This window comes from Scyliorhinus torazame, chromosome 8 (assembly GCF_047496885.1).
Source record: "Scyliorhinus torazame isolate Kashiwa2021f chromosome 8, sScyTor2.1, whole genome shotgun sequence".
Taxonomy (NCBI): Eukaryota; Metazoa; Chordata; class Chondrichthyes; order Carcharhiniformes; family Scyliorhinidae; genus Scyliorhinus; species Scyliorhinus torazame.
The window spans coordinates 13,232,856-13,256,337 of NC_092714.1; the positions used below are offsets into that span (position 1 = coordinate 13,232,856).

Consider the following 23,482-nt stretch of genomic DNA (forward strand, 5'->3'; position numbering starts at 1 on the left):
CCGCTGAGCTGAGTATGGACATAAACACATAAATATTTGCAAACACCCCCCTAGGAGCTACAAGGAAGAAGGAGCCAGACAACAAGATAACATCAAAACACAGACAAAGGGGCACGGGAATACACAGGAGGCTTGCATGCAAGCAGGACAATGGGATGGTCATAGCCCCATGCAAATGTAAATGACCTGGCCTCCACCAGAGCAGAATCCAATTAACACCCCATCAACATAGCGAGGTGAGAATAGCAGCCATCTCCGGAGCAGCTGGAAGACACTGAAATTCTCCACAAGAGAGCCTAACCTCGTTAAACTAGAAATCAGACTGTCTGAGTCCAGCATATTGCGCTGGAAAAGCCCCTAGAAAATCAGCTACCGGCAGAAAAACCAAGTTGGAGGCGGACCTGGGGGAGGTACTCCAATCTTGACAGAAGCTACCGGCAGAAACTCACTGGGAGGAGGGGGGCGGAGCCAGCGCCAAATTCAAATCGCGCAGGTCTGAAAAAAACCAAGTTGGAGGCGGACCTGGGGGAGGTACTCCAAGCTTGACAGAAGCTGCCGGCAGAAACTCACTGAAAGAAGGGGGCGGAGCCAGCGCCAAATTCAAATCGCGCAGGTCTGCCTAGCTGGAAGAAGCGGACCTGCAAGGAATACCCAGAAACATACAGCTCTGACCGGCTCAAAGGGGGCGGGACCAGCGGGAACTTTAAAAACCTACCTTTTCAATGCAAAAGGGGCTGGCCGATCACAGAACAAAGCCAGGTATAACTATATAAAAGGGGCTGTGTTTTCGAGTAGGGGTCTCTTCGTTCGTGGCTCGACCTCTGCACCCCTGATTTGACCTCTGCAGCCTGTGACCGTAAGTACTCCGCAGCAGCTTGCGAAACTCCCTAGACTTTAATAGTGGTTGAGGCTTTGGGGAAGGGAACTTGTTTTTGTGCCTTGTGATATTGCTAAAACCTGTGTAAGCATAAGAATTTTCGTGTGTCCGCTATATTACTTTTGAATAGACATAGTGTATATTAGAGCATAAGATTGTATTGTGTTTCTTCTGTTGATGATTTTGACCTGGGTTTTACAATAAACCTTGATTTGATGATAATTGGAGTCGTTTAAATTCTTCAATCCTTCACCAGCGATCTCTGACCAAGTCATTGTTAAAATACTCCTCACCTTAATTCCGGGTTCAGGAATCGAGGGTCATCTTGAGCGATTCACTCAGGACAGACTGCTGGTTAGGGAATAAACAGCAGTGTCCTATTCTCTCTCTTGGGAAAGCTACTCTAGTGGAGTAGGAACCGGGTGAGTGTTGCACCACCGGCAAGAGAGAGAATCACCTGGGTATTGGTAGGGGTCTGGAGATCTGTGTGATATAAGTCTCAGGCTGTCGGTTAGGAATAAACGGCAGGCTTGAATCAGTGCTCTCTTCAGTGGAAGTGTCCCAGCGCGACATCCCCTGGCCTCTGAAGTTTCAGTGCCAGCTGGAGAGAGACACACACAGATATTCAAACCCCAGATATCGGCCCAGTAGTGGAGTAGCGGAGATGGCACCCTCTACAATGGCGACCGCGGCAGGACCCCGGTGGTTTGGAGTATGTGACTTGGCAGAGGGGGTGAGGGAACGAAGCAAAATGGAGGAGAGAATATCCTCATATTTGTGGCAAAAGGTCAACCTCACCAAACCTTGGGTTTCAGAATTGATCAATGCGGAGCAACCGGTAATGGCAGCGGCTGCATGGACAGAAAGCAAGGCGCACAAAAGGCACTTGGAGAAGGCAGTTTGGCTGGTTTGCCTGTCCGAGCAGGTAGTCAAGACAGAGGATAGGGTCGAAGAGTTAGAGCAGGAGTTGAGAGAAGTGAGGGCCAGCGCAGGGGACAGCGCTAGCGCAGCGGAACGACTGCGGGAAGAATTGGCAGAAATGAAACAGGAAAGCGAGTCTAACCGGTGTGAGAAGGACTATCTCCACTGCCAGATAGTGGAGGGTAAAGAAAAGGAACGGAGGCTCCAGGAACTCTATGCTCGGAGTACAGAGCAGTGTAGGAAGCTGGAGGGGAAGTTCCGGGACATCCAGGCAGCATACCGAGTGGCTCGCGAGGAAGTAGGGGACTGTGCCCATGGGCCGTGCCAGGCACGAATAACGGAGTTGGAGGAGGCCTTGTCCAGGTTCAGGGGACAGATACACCTGGTAGGTCCAGGGGGGTTCCCTAGGGGCAAGGTGCTCCTCGCAGCGGATGATTCCCCAAAGGCCAAGGGGAATAGACCGCCTCCTGAGGCACCGGGATTGTGTCCGGGCCGGCAGGGGGGGATCGGACTGCACGTTCAGGGGCAAGTCCAAGGGGGGTCGGCAGGGTACCCCCAGCTGGCGGCGTGTCCGCCTGGTTTCGTATGTGGGTCCCCATGGGATGGGGACAGACCGCTGCCTGGGATGCCGGTGATGGGGCCGGGTCAGCAGGTAGGGTTTGGACCGCCCGGTCAGGGGCAGGTCCAAGGGGGGTCAGTGGTGTATCCCCAGATAGCGGCGTCTCCTATATGGGTAGTTAGCCCGGGGACAGGGGGGCTACCCAACGAGGCAGGAGAGCTGGACAGTGGGGAGGAGGAGCAGGAACCCCAGGTAGGGCAGATGTGCCCTGTCAGGCAAAGGAGGTATGGTCCCCCGGCGGGGATGGCAAATAGGGGACCGGTTGAGGGCGACATTATCGTTCCTCATGGGGCATCCGCGCTCAGGGGGATGGTGGCCCACGTTCCCAGACTAACTCCAAAGGGGGATCCGTCGCTGCATTTTATGGAGGTGGAACAGGCAGCCAACATCAATGACTGCGACGAAGGGGAGCAAATAAAGATGCTCCTGATAACCCTAGATGCCCAGCTATGCAGGACAGTGACCTCTGGGAATGGGGGAAGACCTGACACCTGGGCGGCAGCACAGACTGCTGTTCTGGAGGCAATGGGCTTGAATCTGGGGAGCCCTTTCATGAGGGTGGGGGAAACCAAGCAGCAACCAGGGGAATCTCCCACTATGTTCGCAGACAGGCTGTGGACTGTCTATGTGGAGGCGTGTGGGGCTCCCGCGGATAGGCAGAATTTAGATGAGAGAACAGCCCACTGGCTGAAGACCCTCGTAGCTAACTGTCTCCCTCACGTTAGGGCAAAGGCCGAACACTGGTTCGACCCGCAGAGTCCGGACCTTAATGAGGCAGAGGTCCTTAGGAAACTCACCCTTGCATATCGTAATGGGGAGAGGGGTGAGGACAAGCCCCTTAAGGGTAGGGTGCATGAAATCGCGCCAGCAGCCCCTAAGAGAGAGTGGAAGCATGAGGAATACTTATGCTACGGGTGTGGGAAGGCCGGGCATTTCAAGAGGGAATGTAAAAACCCTAGCAAGGAGGAGAGGGCTCCCGCAGTAGAGAGTCAGACCCCGGCGGCAGGAGCAGCTGCCCCGGAAACCTTCGAGGTAAAGAAACTTTTAGCCTTTTTGCAGAGCCTAGCAGCTGGGTCGGGACAGGTGGCAATGGCAACGGGCCAGGGCCTGCCCGCACCCACACCACAAGAACCCGTATGACTACCCAGGGAGCAGCCTCAGGAAAAAGGGAGCGCAGGGGTAGTTCTAGCCCCAGACCCTGGTCCGGTCCAGGTGCAGGGTCCCATTCTGGAGGCTGCCTCAGGGGCTATTTGCAGTTTAAATCCCTTAAGGTGGGACCCATGCGAACGCCACATCAGTCAATTTAAATTGTTCCACCCCATAAGGACAAAAAAGAGCAAGGTGGGGGGAAGACGGGGGGTGGTAGTGGAGAAACCCCCCGTAGAATTAACGACGGTGGGGGAGGTCCCTGACTCCACGGTCACACAACCGGTGACAAGGTGCTGTCCCGAAGGGGCAGTCCCAAAGAGACCGACAGTGCTGCAAGCACCCAGCCCAGGGACAGGAACGATTCCCAAGCCCTTACCTGTGGGTCAGGTGGCCTGCCTTAGTATAGAGGCTAAGGAGGCGGAGGGAGTGGAGGTATCACCTTGGGTTTGGGAACCAGTCAGGGGACGAAGGAGCAATCGGGTCTCCAAGCCCCCCGTAAGATGGTCCCCATCCCATCTCCCTGTCACCCGGTCCCGCAGTAAGGGGACCCGAGTAGAAGGGAGCGATGAGGGATCACCGAACCCTGTTGGGAAAGGAGAGGCAAGGGGCAGCCCGAACCCCCGGGAGGGGACGGTCTGGCCCGAGCCGTTGGACCAAACAGGTGGACTGCCCCAGTTTAGCGGGGCACAGTTTTAATTTGGCCACCCGGAGACGGGTGGCATTGTATATATCATATTCCTTTTTCTTCCCCCCTGCTAGTTCTAATTAGTGTGTAGTTGTGTGTAAAGTATTTAGGATCGTGGGAACACAGAAGCGCCTGGTGCAAGGGTAAAATGATGAAGCACCAGGCACTAGGACCCTGGGGAGCCGGGCTGTGGACACAGAACCACAGACAGGCTGCGGCAACTTCAAAGCGGGAGCTGCTGCTGCCACTGGATGGAACCCATGCACTTTAAGGTAGGTAGGGCTGTAGAGGCAAGAATGTGTTTTGTTTTTTACAGATGGGGCACCCGACGATGTGGAGTTTGAGGATCTTGGCGATGGTGGGACCGGGAGAACTCCGCAGAGGCGAGACAGAAGAGTCCTTCGACTGACCGGGTTAGGGTGACTGGGGGCAGGCGGGTGTGTTTAACCTGTGAGGGGGACGTTCCTTTGGGGAGATGGTGGTGGCCCAGGAAGCTGAGGCTGGACATGAGGGATCGGTCCTCGGACTGGGAACGGACTGGACAACACCTACCGGACCATCACGGGGTCACCGGGTAGGATCACCGTTTGCGGGGATAAGGGGTGGGCTTCTGACCAGGGCATTTATTTGTGTTCATGGGGATCTACCAAGGCGTGCCCACAAGGGGCATTAATCACTTTTGTAAGGTGGTGGCAGAACCCAGGGAACGGGATAAATTGACCACAGTGGGGAGGGATGTGTAACGCCCAGGGAAGGGATGACTGTAGAAGCTACCGAACTGCTGGTTCAGGTAAAGCGACCCCTGCCCACAGCCCAACCGATCGACCCTCACAACTGTCCGATCACCACCAGGGGGGGGCCTGAGAATGGTTTAGTGTTTGTCCCACAAAGGAAATGTTGTACAGGGGGTACATTGTGCTGTCGCCTCAGTTGGACTAAACCTCTCAGCTGCAGGTATCGACGATGGAGAGTAAATGAAGAGCCCTCATCGGGAAGAAGCGAAGTGCAGCCAAGAAAGGAGGATCCTTGGTGAAATAAACAGATGCAATTGTAAATAGTTGTATGGATTCGCGGGTTACAGGGACCCTTACGTTTGGGGTTCCGGTGAAATGTGTACTTGATTGTGATATATGTACAGGGACCCTTACGTTTGGGGTTCCGGTGAAATGTGTATATGTTACTGTGTGTTTAAATTAGATATGGTCTTGTCTCTCCCTTTCATTGAAACCAGGGGTAGCCTAGACTAAGGGAACTGTCTTGGGAATTGTAATTTCGCATGTTGCTGAGGGGGGGACCTACGGTCCACACAAAGGCAAACAATTGCCCTTCACCTGTGTCTATACGGTCCAAGCAGGTAGGGACGTATCGAAGGGGCATCTGTAAGGTTTTCGGGCAATTCGGCCCTTTTGGAGAAACTCAGAGACTGTAAACTGACTTTCCAGCCAAGGGAACAGAACCAGTTTTCCCAGCAGGCTTGGCCGCTGAGCTGAGTAGGGACATAAACACATAAATATTTGCAAACACCCCCCTAGGAGCTACAAGGAAGAAGGAGCCAGACAACAAGATAACATCAAAACACAGACAAAGGGGCACGGGAATACACAGGAGGCTTGCATGCAAGCAGGACAATGGGATGGTCATAGCCCCATGCAAATGTAAATGACCTGGCCTCCACCAGAGCAGAATCCAATTAACACCCCATCAACATAGCGAGGTGAGAATAGCAGCCATCTCCGGAGCAGCTGGAAGACACTGAAATTCTCCACAAGAGAGCCTAACCTCGTTAAACTAGAAATCAGACTGTCTGAGTCCAGCATATTGCGCTGGAAAAGCCCCTAGAAAATCAGCTACCGGCAGAAAAACCAAGTTGGAGGCGGACCTGGGGGAGGTACTCCAAGCTTGACAGAAGCTGCCGGCAGAAACTCATTGAAAGAAGGGGGCGGAGCCAGCGCCAAATTCAAATCGCGCAGGTCTGCCTAGCTGGAAGAAGCGGACCTGCAAGGAATACCCAGAAACATACAGCTCTGACCGGCTCAAAGGGGGCGGGACCAGCGGGAACTTTAAAAACCTACCTTTTCAATGCAAAAGGGGCTGGCCGATCACAGAACAAAGCCAGGTATAACTATATAAAAGGGGCTGTGTTTTCGAGTAGGGGTCTCTTCGTTCGTGGCTCGACCTCTGCACCCCTGATTTGACCTCTGCAGCCTGTGACCGTAAGTACTCCGCAGCAGCTTGCGAAACTCCCTAGACTTTAATAGTGGTTGAGGCTTTGGGGAAGGGAACTTGTTTTTGTGCCTTGTGATATTGCTAAAACCTGTGTAAGCATAAGAATTTTCGTGTGTCCGCTATATTACTTTTGAATAGACATAGTGTATATTAGAGCATAAGATTGTATTGTGTTTCTTCTGTTGATGATTTTGACCTGGGTTTTACAATAAACCTTGATTTGATGATAATTGGAGTCGTTTAAATTCTTCAATCCTTCACCAGCGATCTCTGACCAAGTCATTGTTAAAATACTCCTCACCTTAATTCCGGGTTCAGGAATCGAGGGTCATCTTGAGCGATTCACTCAGGACAGACTGCTGGTTAGGGAATAAACAGCAGTGTCCTATTCTCTCTCTTGGGAAAGCTACTCTAGTGGAGTAGGAACCGGGTGAGTGTTGCACCACCGGCAAGAGAGAGAATCACCTGGGTATTGGTAGGGGTCTGGAGATCTGTGTGATATAAGTCTCAGGCTGTCGGTTAGGAATAAACGGCAGGCTTGAATCAGTGCTCTCTTCAGTGGAAGTGTCCCAGCGCGACATCCCCTGGCCTCTGAAGTTTCAGTGCCAGCTGGAGAGAGACACACACAGATATTCAAACCCCAGATATCGGCCCAGTAGTGGAGTAGCGGAGATGGCACCCTCTACACATCTCTGGTTTGTTGCCGGTGCCACGTGATAGCGAGGCTAGGAATAGGGAGAGAGTGCAGTTGAACACGTGGCTGCAGAAATGGTGTAGGAGGGAGGACTTCAGGTATTTGGATAATTGGAGCGCATTCTGGGGAAGGTGGGACCTGTACAAGCAGGACTGGTTGCATCTGAACCAGAGGGGCACCAATATCCTGGGAGGGAGGTTTTCTAGTACTCTTCGGGAGGGTTTAAACTAATTTGGCAGGGGAATGGGAACCGGATTTGTAGTCCAGCAACTAAGGTAGCCGATATTCAGGACGCCAAAGCGTGTAATGAGGCAGTGGGGAAGGGAACACTGACAAAGGAGAGTACTTGCAGGCACGGAGATGGGTTGAAGTGTGTATACTTCAACGCAAGAAGCATCAGGAATAAGGTGGGTGAACTTAAGGCATGGATCGGTACTTGGGACTACGATGTCGTGGCCATCACGGAAACTTGGATAGAAGAGGGGCAGAAATGGTTGTTGGAGGTCCCTGGTTATAGATGTTTCAATAAGATTAGGGAGGGTGGTAAAAGAGGTGGGGGGGTGGCATTATTAATTAGAGATAGTATAACAGCTGCAGAAAGGCAGTTTGAGGAGTATCAGCCTACTGAGGTAGTATGGGTTGAAGTCAGAAATAGGAAAGGAGCAGTCACCTTGTTAGGAGTTTTCTACAGGCCCCCCAATAGTAGCAAAGATGTGGAGGAACGGATTGGGAAACAGATTTTGGAAAGGTGCAGAAGTCATAGGGTAGTGGTCATGGGCGACTTTAACTTCCCAAATATTGAGTGGAAACTCTTTAGATCAAATAGTTTGGATGGGGTGGTGTTTGTGCAATGTGTCCAGGAAGCTTTTCTAACACAGTATGTAGATTGTCTGACCAGAGTAGGGGCAATATTGGATTTAGTACTGGGTAATGAGCCAGGGCAAGTGATAGATTTGTTAGTGGGGGAGCATTTCGGAGATAGTGACCACAATTCTGTGACTTTCACTTTAGTAATGGAGAGGGATAGGTACGTGCAACAGGGCAAGGTTTACAATTGGGGGAAGGGTAAATACGATGTTGTCAGACAAGAATTGAAGTGCATAAGTTGGGAACATAGGCTGGCAGGGAAGGACACAAGTGAAATGTGGAACTTATTCAAGGAACAGTTGCTACGTGTCCTTGATATGTATGTCCCTGTCAGGCAGGGAAGAGATGGTCGAGTGAGGGAACCATGGTTGACAAGAGAGGTTGAATGTCTTGTTAAGAGGAAAAAGGTGACTTATGTAAGGCTGAGGAAACAAGGTTCAGACAGGGCATTGGAGGGATACAAGATAGCCAGGAGGGAACTGAAGAAAGGGATTAGGAGAGCTAAGAGAGGGCATGAACAATCTTTGGCGGGTAGGATCAAGGAAAACCCCAAGGCCTTTTACACATATGTGAGAAATATGAGAATGACTAGAGCGAGGGTAGGTCCGATCAAGGACAGTAGCGGGAGATTGTGTATTGAGTCTGAAGAGATAGGAGAGGTATTGAACGAGTACTTTTCTTCTGTATTTACAAATGAGAGGGGCGATTTTGTTGGAGAGGACAGTGTGAAACAGATTGGTAAGCTCGAGGAAATACTTGTTAGGAAGGAAGATGTGTTGGGCATTTTGAAAAACTTGAGGATAGACAAGTCCCCCGGGCCTGACGGGATATATCCAAGGATTCTATGGGAAGCAAAAGATGAAATTGCAGAGCCATTGGCAATGATCTTTTCGTCCTCACTGTCAACAGGGGTGGTACCAGGGGATTGGAGAGTGGCGAATGTCGTGCCCCTGTTCAAAAAAGGGACTAGGGATAACCCTGGGAATTACAGGCCAGTTAGTCTTACTTCGGTGGTAGGCAAAGTAATGGAAAGGGTACTGAAGGATAGGATTTCTGAGCATCTGGAAAGACACTGCTTGATTAGGGATAGTCAGCACGGATTTGTGAGGGGTCGGTCTTGCCTTACAAATCTTATTGAATTCTTTGAGGAGGTGACCAAGCATGTGGATGAAGGTAAAGCAGTGGATGTAGTGTACATGGATTTTAGTAAGGCATTTGATAAAGTTCCCCATGGTAGGCTTATGCAGAAAGTAAGGAGGCATGGGATAGTGGGAAATTTGGCCAGTTGGATAACGAACTGGCTAACCGATAGAAGTCAGAGAGTGGTGGTGGATGGCAAATATTCAGCCTGGATCCCAGTTACCAGTGGCGTACCGCAGGGATCAGCTCTGGGTCCTCTGCTGTTTGTGATTTTCATTAATGACTTGGATGAGGGAGTTGAAGGGTGGGTCAGTAAATTTGCAGACGATACGAAGATTGGTGGAGTTGTGGATAGTACGGAGGGCTGTTGTCGGCTGCAAAGAGACATAGATAGGATGCAGAGCTGGGCTGAGAAGTGGCAGATGGAGTTTAACCCTGAAAAGTGTGAGGTTGTCCATTTTGGAAGGACAAATATGAATGCGGAATACAGGGTTAACGGTAGAGTTCTTGGCAATGTGGAGGAGCAGAGAGATCTTGGGGTCTATGTTCATACATCTTTGAAAGTTGCCACTCAAGTGGATAGAGCTGTGAAGAAGGCCTATGGTGTGCTCGCGTTCATTAACAGAGGGATTGAATTTAAGAGCCGTGAGGTGATGGTGCAGCCGTACAAAACTTTGGTAAGGCCACATTTGGAGTACTGTGTACAGTTCTGGTCGCCTCATTTTAGGAAGGATGTGGAAGCTCTGGAAAAGGTACAAAGAAGATTTACCAGGATGTTGCCTGGAATGGAGAGTAGGTCTTACGAGGAAAGGTTGAGGGTGCTAGGCCTTTTCTCATTAGAACGGAGAAGGATGAGGGGCGACTTGATAGAGGTTTATAAGATGATCAGGGGAATAGATAGAGTAGACAGTCAGAGACTTTTTCCCCGGGTGGAACAAACCATTACAAGGGGACATAAATTTAAGGTGAAAGGTGGAAGATATAGGAGGGATATCAGAGGTAGGTTCTTTACCCAGAGAGTAGTGGGGGCATGGAATGCACTGCCTGTGGAAGTAGTTGAGTCGGGAACATTAGGGACCTTCAAGCAGCTATTGGATAGGTACATGGATTAAGGTAAAATGATATAGTGTAGATTTATTTGTTCTCAAGGGCAGCACGGTAGCATTGTGGATAGCACAATTTGCTTCACAGCTCCAGGGTCCCAGGTTCGATTCCGGCTTGGGTCACTGTCTGTGCGGAGTCTGCACGTCCTCCCCGTGTCTGCGTGGGTTTCCTCCGGGTGCTCCGGTTTCCTCCCACAGTCCAAAGATGTGCGGGTTAGGTGAATTGGCCAATGATAAATTGCCCTTAACGTCCAAATTGCCCTTGGTGTTGGGTGGACGTGTTGATTTTGGGTAGGGTGCTATTTCCAAGAGCTGGTGCAGACTCAAAGGGCCGAATGGCCTCCTTCTGCACTGTAAATTCAATGATAACCTATGATTAATCTAGGACAAAGGTTCGGCACAACATCGTGGGCCGAAGGGCCTGTTCTGTGCTGTATTTTCTATGTTCTATGTTCTATGTTATTCCCATCCTATTCATGTATTTATCAAGATGCCCCTTAAATGTCACTATCGTCCCTGCTTCCACCTCCTCCGGCAGCGAGTTCCAGGCACCCACTACCCTCTGTGTAAAAAACTTGTCTCGTACATCTCCTCTAAACCTTGCCCCTTGCACCTTAAACCTATGCCCCCTAGTAATTGACCCCTCTCCCCTGGGGAAAAGCCTCTGACTATCCACTCTGTTTATGCCCCTCATCATTTTGTAGACCTCTATCAGGTCGCCCCTCAACCTCTTTTGTTCCAGTGAGATCAAACCGAGTTTATTCAACCGCTCCTCATAGCTAATGCCCTCCATACCAGGCAACATCCTGGTAAATCTCTTCTGCACCCTCTCTAAAGCCTCCACATCCTTCTGGTAGTGTGGCGACCAGAATTGAACACTATACTCCAAGTATGACCTAACTAAGGTTCTATCCAGCTGCAACATGACTTGCCAATTCTTATACTCAATGCCCCGGCCAATGAAGGCAAGCATGCCGTATGCCTTCTTGACTACCTTCTCCACCTGTGTTGCCCCTTTCAGTGATCTGTGAACATGTACACCTAGATCTCTCTGACATTCAATACTCTTGAGGGTTCTACCATTCACTGTATATTCCCTATCTGCATTAGACCTTCCAAATGCATGACCTCACATTTGTCCGGATTAAACTCCATCTGCCATCTCTCCGCCCAAGTCTCCAAACGATCCAAATCCTGCTGTATCCTCTGACAGTCCTCATCGCTATCTGCAATTCCACCAACCTTTGTGTCGTCTGCAAACTTACTAGTCAGACCAGTTACATTTTCCTCCAAATCATTTATATATACTACAAACAGCAAAAGTCCCAGCACTGATCCCTGCGGAACACCACTAGTCACAGCCCTCCAATTAGAAAAGCATCCTTCCATTGCTATTCTCTGCCTTCTATGACCTAGTCAGTTCTGTATCCACCTTGCCAGCTCACCCCTGATCCCATGTGACTTCACCTTTTGTACCAGTCTACCATGAGGGACTGCCCTACCTGCATCAATCATCTTTGTGATCTCTTCGAAAAACTCGATCAAGTTAGTGAGACACAACCTCCCCATCACAAAACCATGCTGCCTCTCATTAATACGTCCATTTGCTTCCAAATGGGAGTAGATCCTGTCTCAAAGAATTCTCTCCAGTAATTTCCCTACCACTGACGTAAGGCTCACTGGCCTGTAGTTCCCTGGATTATCATTGCTACCCTTCTTAAACAAACGAACAACATTGGCTATTCTCCAGTCCTCCGGGACATCACCTGCAGACAGTGAGGATCCACAGATTTCTGTCAAGGCCTCAGCAATTTCCTCTCTAGCTTCCTTCAGTATTATGGGGTAGATCCCATCAGGCCCTGGGGACTTATCTACCTTAATATTTTTCAAGACGCCTCGTCTTTTTGGATCTCAATGTGACCCAGGCTATCTACACACCCTTCTCCATACTCAACATCCACCAATTCCTTCTCTTTGGTGAATACTGATGCAAAGTATTCATTTAGTACCTCGCCCATTTCCTCTGGCTCCACACATAGATTCCCTTGCCTATCCTTCAGCGGGCCAACCCTTCCCCTGGCTACCCTCTTGCTTTTTATGTACGTGTAAAAAGCCTTGGGATTTTCCTTAACCCTATATGCCAATGGCTTTTCGTGACCCCCTTCTAGCCCTCCTGACTCCTTGCTTAAGTTCCTTCCTACTTTCCTTATATTCCACACAGGCTTCGTCTGTTCCCAGCCTTTTAGCCCTGACAAATGCCTCCTTTTTCTTTTTGACGAGGCCTACAATATCTCTCGTTATCCAAAGTTCCCGAAAATTGCCGTATTTATCCTTCTTCCTCACAGGAACATGCCGGTCCTGAATTCCTTTCAACTGACACTTGAAAGCCTCCCACATGTCAGGTGTTGATTTGCCCTCTGTGTGGTATGTATTAGGGGTAATACGGTACACCATGAATGCCGAGGAGCCATTGGAGGACAGATGCTGGATCCCGATTGGATCCGCCTACTGGGCTCCACCCAGATAGGTGGGGTATAAGAACCTGGGTTAATCCCAGCAGCTGCATTCTGTGACTGAGCTGCTGAGGAACGAGTCTGAACAAGTCTGCTCAATAAAGCCTCGATTGAAGTTCTTTATGTCTCGCCTCGTGTGTGATCGATGGTGCTACAATTTATTGAGCAGACTTAAAAAGGAATATGGAGCTCCGGATCGCCCGGAGTGCCTGCGAATCGGCCCCCAAGCAGCAAACGCAACATCGGCGTTTAAGCACTGGCTGGCGTGCTTTGAGGGATACCTCCGAACGGCCTCCGGCAGACCAACAGAAGACCAGAAGGTGCAGGTCCTGCATTCCAGGGTGAGACCCGAAATCTACTCACTCATCGAGGACGCAGAAGAATTCCCAGCGGCGCTCAACTTGCTGAAGGAGATCTACATTAAGCCCGTCAACCAGGTCTACGCACGCTACCAGCTCGCGACGAGACGACAAATCCCCGGGGAATCGCTAGACGATTTCTTCAACGCTCTAACGATCCTAGGACGAAACTGCAACTGCCCAGCGGTTACGGCGAACGAACATACGGACCTCCTGATCAGAGACGCGTACGTAGCAGGTTTGGCATCGTCGCAAATTCGCCAGAGACTTTTAGAGAAAGACTCTCTCGGACTCACAGAGGTACGGGCCCTTGCAGCCTCCCTCGACGTGGCCTCCCAAAACGCCCGCGCCTATGCCCCCGACCGCGCTGCAGCCCCTTGGGCTCCATGGACCCCCGCCGCGACCGACCCCCCGGCAACCCCCACCCCTCCGCAAGCATGCGCAGCCAGAATCCCAGACCACCCGGGGGGCCCCGCTGCTATTTTTGCGGGAAGCCGAAACAGCCCCGCCAGCGCTGCCCGGCCCGCTCGGCCACCTGCAAAAGCTGCGGTAAAAAGGGGCACTACGCAGCGGTGTGCCAGTCCCGTGGGGTCGCCGCTATCTCCGGGGAACAAATGGGACCACGGGTTCAACCCCCTCAGTGACCCACGGGCGGCCAACGGGCACCGCCATTTTGGACCCCGGACATCATGAGGGGGGGACGGGCACCGCCATCTTCCTACCCACGGGCCGCGTGCAATCCATGGGAGCGGCCATTTTGTCCACCCCCGGCCACATGCGACTCATGGGAGCGGCCATATTGTCCACCCCTGACCACGTGCGATCCATGGACGCCGGCATCTTGGCTGACAGGCAAGGACCCCAGCGTGGACGGCTCCACACTGCCTGAAGACAACGATCTGATACACCAACCACGTTTGGCATCGGTGACCCTCGACCAGTCGCGGCCCCGGACGCTCCAGATGACAATGACAAAGGTGCTGGAGAACGGGCACGAGATGCCGTGTCTGATCGACTCGGGGAGCACGGAGAGTTTTATTCATGGTCGACAAGCACGGTTTACGGGCCACGTTCTCGTACCTCGACAACGTCAACATCTGCGGCCACGACCAGCAGGACCATGACGCCAACCTCCAAAAATTCCTCCAGACCGCTAACACCCTCAACCTCACCTACAACGAGGAAAAATGCGTGTTTAGCACCGACCGTCTAGCCATCCTTGGCTACGTAGTGCGTAATGGAGTGATAGACCCCGATCCCGAACGCATGCGCTCCCTCATGGAGTTCCCTCTCCCCCACTGTACCAAAGCCCTGAAACGCTGCCTGGGCTTCTTTTCTTATTACGCCCAGTGGGTCCCCCAGTACGCAGACAAGGCCCGCCCACTAATCCAGTCCACTACATTTCCCCTGTCGACAGAGGCCCGCCAGGCCTTCAGCCGCATCAAAGCGGATATCGCAAAGGCCACGATGCACGCCGTCGACGACTCCCTCCCCTTCCAAGTCGAGAGCGACGCGTCCGACGTAGCTCTGGCGGCCACACTCAACCAAGCGGGCAGACCCGTGGCCTTTTTCTCCCGGACCCTACACGCTTCAGAAATTCGCCACTCCTCAGTGGAAAAGGAGGCACAAGCCATACTGGAAGCTGTGCGACATTGGAGGCATTACCTGGCCGGTAGGAGATTCACTCTCCTCACTGACCAACGGTCGGTAGCCTTCATGTTCGATAATGCACAGCGGGGCAAGATAAAGAACGACAAGATCCTGCGGTGGAGGATCAAACTCTCCACCTACAATTATGAGATCTTGTACCGTCCCGGAAAGCTGAACGAGCCGTCCGATGCCCTATCTCGCGGCACTTGTGCCAAAGCACAAGTGGACCGTCTCCAAGCCCTCCACGATGACCTCTGCCACCCGGGTACGCATCTAGCTGCGTGTACCTGTTGATGGTCTGACTGTAGTCTACGACCATCCTTTGCTTCTCCCCTGTCTTCACTACTACCACCTGGGCTCTCCAGGGACTATTGCTGGCCTGGATTATGCCTTCCTTCAGCAGCCGCTGGACTTTGGACCTGATAAACGTCCGGTCCTGGGTGCTCGTTTCTACCACTTCATAAAGGCCCGCAACCTCCCTTACTCCGTCGAGGACGTCCGAACAGTCACCAGGAACTGCCAAATCTGCGCAGAATGCAAACCGCATTTTATCAGGCCATATATAGCGCACCTGATAAAGACTTCCCGTCCCTTTGAACGCCTCAGTTTGGACTTCAAAGGCCCCCTCCCCTCCACCGATCGCAACATGTACTTTCTTAACGTCGTTGACGAATACTCCCGCTTCCCCTCCGCCATCCCCTGCCCCGACATGACCGCGGCCACGGTCATTAAAGCCCTCGGCACCATCTTTACCCTGTTCGGTTTCCCCGCCTACATCCATAGCGATGGGGGGTCCTCCTTCATGAGTGACGAGCTGCGTCAATTCCTGCTCAGTAAGGGCATCGCCTCGAGCAGGACGACCAGCTACAACCCCCGGGGGAACGGGCGGGTAGAGAGGGAGAACGGAACGGTCTGGAAGACCGTCCTACTGGCCCTACGGTCTAGGAGTCTCCCAACTTCCCGCTGGCAGGAAGTACTCCCGGATGACCTTCATTCTATCCGATCCCTGCTGTGTACCACCACTAACCAAATCCCTCACGAGCGCCTCCTTGTCTTCTCTAGGAGGTCCGCTTCTGGAACGTCACTTCCGACCTGGCTGCAAGCCCCGGGACCCATCCTGCTCCGGAAACATGTGTGGGCGCACAAATCAGACCCACTGGTGGAGAAGGTACACCTACTCCACGTAAACCCGCAGTACGCCTACGTGGCATACCCAGACGGCCGACAGGACACGGCCTCTCTGCGGGACCTGGCGCCCGCCGGAGCTCTCCATCCCCCCCCGCAACACAAATCACCTCCCCCTCACTCCCGCCGGTGCACCCCACAGCCACCCCCTTCCCGGGGGGATCAGTTCTCCTCCCAGGCCCAGCCAGGGGTAAGGAAACAGAGGGGGACAGCGCGATGCTCCCAGAGTCGACCGGACCCGAGCCAGCACCACCACCCGGGCTGAGACGATCGGAAAGGGCGACCAGAGCACCATCTCGACTCATCGAATCGACTTAAGATGTATATAATTCAGTGGCCCAGTAAAGCAGCATTGTTGTAAATAGTTAACGCTGCAAATTGGGTGAAATGTGAATAATTTGGTGGCCCAGTAAAAGCGGCATGATTGTCTCTAGTTCAATGGTTAAGGCACCGACCCTGTAAACCCCTACCACCATACCACCCACCACCCCACCGGGTTCTTTTTTAACAAGGGGAGAATGTGGTGGTATGTATTAGGGGTAATACGGTACACCATGAATGCCGAGGAGCCATTGGAGGACAGATGCTGGATCCCGATTGGATCCGCCGCCTACTGGGCTCCACCCAGATAGGCGGGGTATAAGGACCTGGGTTATTCCCCGCAGCTGTATTCTGTGACTGAGCTGCTGGGGAACGAGTCTGAACAAGTTTGCTCAATAAAGCCTCGATTGAAGTTCTTTACGTCTCGCCTCGTGTGTGATCGATGGTGCTACACCCTCAAACATCCGCCCCCAATCTATGTTCTTCAGATCCCGCCTAATATTGTTATAATTAGCCTTCCCCCAATTTAGCACATTCATCCTAGGACCACTCTTATCCTTGTCCACCAGCACTTTAAAACTTACTGAATTGTGGTCACTGTTCCCGAAAAGCTCCCCTACTGAAACTTCTACCACCTGGCCGGGCTCATTCCCCAATACCAGGTCCAGTACCGCCCCTTCCCTCGTTGGACTATCTACATATTGTTTTAAGAAGCCCTCCTGGATGCTCCTTACAAACTCTGCCCCGTCTAAGCCCCTGGCACTAAGTGAGTCCCAGTCAATATTGGGGAAGTTGAAGTCTCCCATCACCACAACCCTGTTGTTTTTACTCTTTTCCAAAATCTGTCTACCTATCTGCTCCTCTATCTCCCGCTGGCTGTTGGGAGGCCTGTAGTAAACCCCCAACATTGTGACTGCACCCTTCTTATTCCTGGTCTCTACCCATATAGCCTCACTGCCCTCTGAGGTGTCCTCCCGTAGTACAGCTACATTCTCCCTAACCAGTAGCGCAACTCCGCCACCCCTTTTACACCCCCCTCTATCCTGCCTGAAACACCTAAATCCTGGAACGTTTAGCTGCCAATCCTGCCCTTCCCTCAACCAGGTCTCTGTAATGGCAACAACATCATAGTTCCAAGTACTAATCCAAGCTCTAAGTTCATCTGCCTTACCCGTAATACTTCTTGCATTAAAACATATGCACTTCAGGCCACCAGACCTGCTGTGTTCAGCAACTTCTCCCTGTCTGCTCTGCCTCAGAGCCACACTGTCCCTATTCCCTAGTTCTCCCTCAATGCTCTCACCTTCTGACCTATTGCTCCCGGGCCCACCCCCCTGCCATACTAGTTTAAACCCTCCTGTGTGACACTAGCAAACCTCGCGGCCAGGATATTTAAGCCTCTCCAGTTTAGATGCAACCCGTCCTTATATAGGTCACCCCTGCGCCGGAAGAGCTCTCAGTGGTCCAGATAATGGAAACCCTCCCTCCTACACCAGCTGTTTAGCCACGTGTTTAGCTGCTCTATCTTCCTATTTCTAGCCTCACTGGCATGTGGCACAGGGAGTAATCCTGAGATTACAACCCTAGAGGTCCTGTCTTTAAACTTTCTGCCTAGCTCCCTGAACTCCTGCTGCAGGACCTCATGCCCCTTCCTGCCTATGTCATTAGTACCAATATGTACAATGACCTCTGCCTGTTTGCCCTCCCCCTTCAGGCTGCCCTCTACCTGTTCGGAGACATCCTGGACCCTGGCACCAGGGAGGCAACATACCATCCTGGAGTCTCTTTCACGTCCACAGAAGCGCCTATCTGTGCCCCTGACTATAGAGTCCCCTATGAATATTGCTCTTCTGCGCTTTGACCCTCCCTTCTGAACATCAGAGCCAGCCGTGGTGCCACTGCTCTGGCTGCTGCTGTTTTCCCCTGATAGGCCATCCCCCCGACAGTATCCAAAGGGGTATACCTGTTCGAGAGGGGGACAACCACAGGGGATTCCTGCACTGACTGCCTGCCCTTTCTGGTGGTCACCCATTTCTCTGCCTGCACCTTGGGTGTGACCACATTTATATAACTGCGATCTATGATGCTTTCTGCCACCTGCATGCTCCTAAGTGCATCCAATTGCTGCTCCAACCGAACCATGCGGTCTGTGAGGAGCTCCGGTTGGGTGCACTTTCTGCAGATGAAGCCATCCGGGACACTGGAAGCCTCCCGGACCTGCCACATCTCACAGTCAGAGCACTGCACCCCTCTAACTGACATTGCGTCAATGAATTAGTAAATTAAAATTAAAAGTTAAAAAATTACTGTTAACTATCTGTTTCCTAGCACTAGATTTCTACTATAAATGTGAAAGCTAAATATAGTACTCTCCGATCTCTGGCTTAGATACCCCTCTAAATTATAATTAAGTAATTCTGTTTAATTAGTTACCAATGCTTAATTTTTTTAATTTAGTGTAGATTCCCAACCAGCCACTCAGGTCACAGCTTTTCTGTGATGTCACTTCAGTCCCGTCACCCGCCCCCCCCCCAACACACACACACACACACACACAATTTGAAAAAGGGATAAAAGTAAAAATGAGTAAAAATCACTTACTTACCTTCTTACCTTCTCAGGGTCTTAGATGTTCTCAGGTTCTCTCCCTGACAGAGATGCTCCTCCTCTACCGAACGGCTCCCGAAACTAGGCCGCGATCTTTTAAAATCTCCGCTCCGACTCGCAGCTCCCTGCAAAACTCTTACTATTTTGTGCGTCTTTCTTTGCTCGTCTCTCTCTCTCTCTCTCTTGTTCTTTCTTTCAGACCATTCCGTGCCCCCAGTCTGAGATTCTTTTCAGGGATTTCACCTGCTCCTCAGTCATATGATCTGTTGTTTTCCTTATTTGCTCAGGTGCCCTTGTCCTCGGCCCAGAACTTCAACCCCTGGATCCCGATCTGTGCATGCCTAGAAACACCCTTGGTCTGTTAGGACACAGCCACTTGCTCAACGGGAAGATAAGTCAGATCTTATCACAGGGCCCAAGGCCCTGAAAAGTACCAGTCTACCTCAGATTTCTTGGGTGTCACAATGGTTAGCACCGCTGCCTCACAGCAGCAGGTACCCAGGTTCAATTCCGGCCTCGGGTGACTGTGTGCAGTTTGCACTTTCTCCCCGTGTCTGCGTGGGTTTCCTCCGGGAGCTCAGGTTTCCACCCACAGTTCAAAGATGTGCAGGTTAGGTGGATTGGCCAAGCTAAATTGCCCCTTTGTGAAGATTGGGTTGTGGGGATGGGCTGGGGGAGTGGGCCTGGGTCAGGTTCTCTTTCAGAGGGTTGGTGCAAACCTAATGGGCTGAATGGCCTCCTTCTTCACTGTAGGGATACGATGATTCGATGATATCTTGGAATGCTAAGATTACTCAAAATTCGAATAACAGGAGAAACCAGCCAGTTCATACTAGTAGCAACATGAGTGGTATTTTCCACCAATGGGATACTGCCGTCAAGCCATAAATACATTCTTTCTATCACACTAATGAGCAATGTGGTGTCTGAATTTCAGTGCCTGTGAGGTACCAGGTATATAGGCTAAACATCACAGTGACTCATGGTTCATATCAAGCAGCACGCATCTTCAGCTGTTCACAATAGGTAGAGTATTGACCATACTTAACCAAATCATGCCAGCAAAACTCAAACGGTATATAAGCCAAATACTCAAAATTCCTCGACCAAAGGTGCAGCCTCTGCACTCACCCACAGCCCTCCCTCCCCCACCCCCTCCGCTGCTGGCTATCTCTCGACTATGTCCAAATATTTTTGTATGCACTTTTGTTCTCAACCCTGCCCTTCCCTCCCAGAACCACAAGAGGGTTTTTCCTTATCCTCCCTTCAGACGCCCTGGCATTTGAACTCTTCACTGCGCTCTCATGCTGACATCTTTGCCATCCGCCGACTGTGGAGTGCGAATGAAGCTCAAGATAACCTCGCCTTTCGATGAGTTGAGTCATAGGTTTCTGAATTTAACATTGAATTGAACAATTTGCGATTGTAACCTGTGCCGCCATTTTGATTCCATTATTTTGCCTGTTTCATAGAAATCATAGAACAGTGGAGAAGGAGGCCATTTGGCCCAATGCATTCGCACCGACCCTCCCAAAAGAGAACCCCACCCTGGCTCAATCCCCCGCCCCATCCCCATGGCCCCCACTAAGGGGCAGTTTAGCGTGGCCAATCCACCTAACCTGCACACCTTTGGACTGTGGGAGGAAACCAGAGCACCCGGAGGAAACTCAGTCAGACACGGGGAGAAAGTGCAAACTCCACGCAGACAGTCCCCCGAGGTCGGAATTTAACCCGGGTCCCTGGCGCTGCGAGGCAGCAGTGCTAACCAACGTGCCGCTGCGCCACCCCTTAATCTTCATTAATTTTTTCTCTTGTGTCCTTATGGAAGAAGTCTCTTCATTATTCTGCCATTCTCACCCCATCAAGACTTAGCCTTTTTTCCCATCACCACTCCCTTTGCCAGTTAATATCTGGCATCTTCCGCCCTCTCACAAGCCTTAATTTTTATCCTTTTTTCTATCCTCTCCATCAGACCTATGGAGTTTCCAATTTTCCTCAGAACATGAGAAGCATTTTCCATCCCTTCCCCTGGATCTTCCGATCCCAGTCCCACTGAAGGACATCCCCCCTCATTCCACCGTGGGCGAAGGGTGGTGGGGTGGGGGGGTAGAATATCCCGCCATTGGCTCTGTTTCGCTGCCCACAGCACCTTCCAGGCCAGCAGCACATGTCCAACATTTCCTGTTTCAATCAGATGTCTCCTCTGTGAAACATTCCAGAATGTTCATTACGCTATGTAAAGACAACTTGTCGTTGTTGAAAGAATATTGCAGACTGTTTAGATCTTTTTGCTGTGTTCATTTATTTGCTGACTCTTGTGGTAACTCTTGTGAAATAACTCACCACAAAGCTGGAGTTTGAAGCGTTACAGAAGCAGAACGGAAGCAATGAAGGGAATCGGTGCAAAGTTGGGACAAGTTAACACTTCACATGGTGACCCTCTCTGTCCCTCACCATCACAATCTACACGTGTAGTTCTCATTCATTTATATCTGGGCTGAAGGGAAGGTTTTAGAATCAGTCTAAGACATTAAGAGTGCCAAATTGTTAAGTGAGTTTCACATGCACCGTGCCAGGTCCAATACAGGTACAGGTCCAGAACAGGTACAGGTCCAGAACAGGTACAGTAGTCACAGGTCCAGTACAGGTTCAATACAGCCACAGGTCCAGTACAGGTACAGGTCCAGAACAGGCACAGGTCCAGAACAGGTACAGTAGTCACAGGTCCAGTAAAGGTTCAATACAGCCACAGGTCCAGTACAGGTACAGGTCCAGAACAGGTACAGGTCCAGGTCTAGTACAGGTACAGTACAGTCACAGGTCCAGTACAGGTACGGGTCCAGTACAGGTACAGGTCCAGTACAGATACAGTAGTCACAGGTCCAGTACAGGTCCAATACAGCCACAGGTCCAGTACAGGTACAGGTCCAGAACAGGTCCAGGTCCAGGTCTAGTACAGGTACAGTACAGCCACAGGTCCAGTACAGGTACAGGTACCGGTCCAGTACAGGTACAGGTCCAGTACAGGTACAGTACAGATACAGGGACAGGTGCAGGTACAGGTACAGGTCAAATACAGGTAGTTACAGGTCCAACAGGGGAACAGGTCCAGGTCCAGTACTGGTCCAGGTCGAGGACTGGTACAAGTCAAATACAGGTACACGTACAGGTCCAGCAGAGGAACAGGTCCAGGCTCGATACAGGTACAGTTAAATGTTCAGAGCAGGTACAGGTACAGGTACAAGTGCAGATACAGGTCCAGTACAGGAACAGGTCCAAGTCCAGTACATGTACAGGTACACTTACAGGTCCAGTATAGGTACAGATACAGGCCCAGTACAGGTACAGGTCAAGTTCAAGTACAGGTACAGGTGCCATCCATTGCTTTATTTTTACCCTCTGCCGCGCAGATGCTTTTTTTTAGGATGTGGGTGTCACTGGCGGGGCCAACATTTATTGAGGCTATTTCAGGGAACAATGAAAAGCCAACCACATTTTTGTGGATCTGGAGTCTTGTGTAGGCCAGCGGAAGATTTATTTCCGTAGAGCATTAGTGAATGATTTCCTGGCCATCATTAGGCTTTTATCCCATGATTTAAGGCGGCATGGTGGCACAGCGGTTAGCACTGCTGCCTCACAGCGACCAGAGTTAAATTCCGGCCTTGGGTCACTGTCTGTGCGGAGTCTGCACGTTCTCCCCGTGTGTGCGTGGGTTTCCTCCGGGTGCTCTGGTTGCCTCCCACAGTCCAAAGACGTGCAGGTTAGAGGGATTGACCATGCTATATTTCCTCTTAGTGTCGACAGGTCAGCTGGGGTTATAGGTTTAGGGCTGGGGAGTGGCCATAGGTAGGGCGTTCTTTCAGAGGGTCAGTGTGGACTCAGTGGGCCAAATGGCCTCCTTTTGCACTGTAGGAATTTTATGGTTCTGTTTTTTTAATTGAGGTGGGATTTGAATCCAGGTGTCCAGAGCTTGACCCTGGGTCACTGCGTCACCACTTCCATTGAAGCTGATCAAAGTCTCTCCCAAGCCTGTCTCACACAGCAGAGAGAAGGAAACAGATTTGGGAACGCCATGGTCCTTATCCTCTGGATTCACACCGATGCTGGGAACGGACATCTCCTGGACCAGGTCCTTCACTGCAAAATGGTGACGAGGTAAGGAGGTCACAATTCTTGACAATGAACCGCCCCCTCCCCACAGCCCCACCAGCGAAAGGTGTAGAGAGTGACCCCAGGGGCCTGATTACCGGTCAGGGCAGTTTAGTGAGGTGTGATTGTCCCAACAATGCAAAGCTAACTGGTTAAAGGGTCTCGATAGGGAGGTGCAAAGAAGAATGTTGAATGGAGTCTCTTCCATCTTTACTGTTCGCAACCATCCAGAAAGTGACTGAGATCTCGTCTCCCACAGTTGCTTAGCCACGCAACCCTGCAATGAAAAACAGTGTCAGAACTGAAGGACAGGGACAAGAAGTGAACATCCTTCTACCTTGCCTTTTGCACTGATGTGTTCGTCTCCCCCGGCATTGGGGACAGGTCTTCTCTGCTTATTGGTTTGATTGCCCGCCT

General features: G+C 51.3%; 1 protein-coding gene across 3 annotated transcripts in view; it reads right to left on the reverse strand.

The window, feature by feature from the left end:
- Window positions 1–21,199: 21,199 nt before the first annotated feature.
- The window catches only part of LOC140427649 (lysozyme C-2-like), a 40,974-nt gene continuing 38,691 nt past the window's right edge, over window positions 21,200–23,482 (reverse strand). For all 3 annotated transcript variants that reach the window (XM_072513099.1, XM_072513100.1, XM_072513098.1), the window contains exon 5: window positions 21,200–23,342. In XM_072513099.1, the coding sequence (XP_072369200.1) occupies window positions 23,276–23,342 (67 nt within the window). In that variant the 3' untranslated portion in view covers window positions 21,200–23,275. The remainder of the gene's footprint in view (window positions 23,343–23,482) is intronic.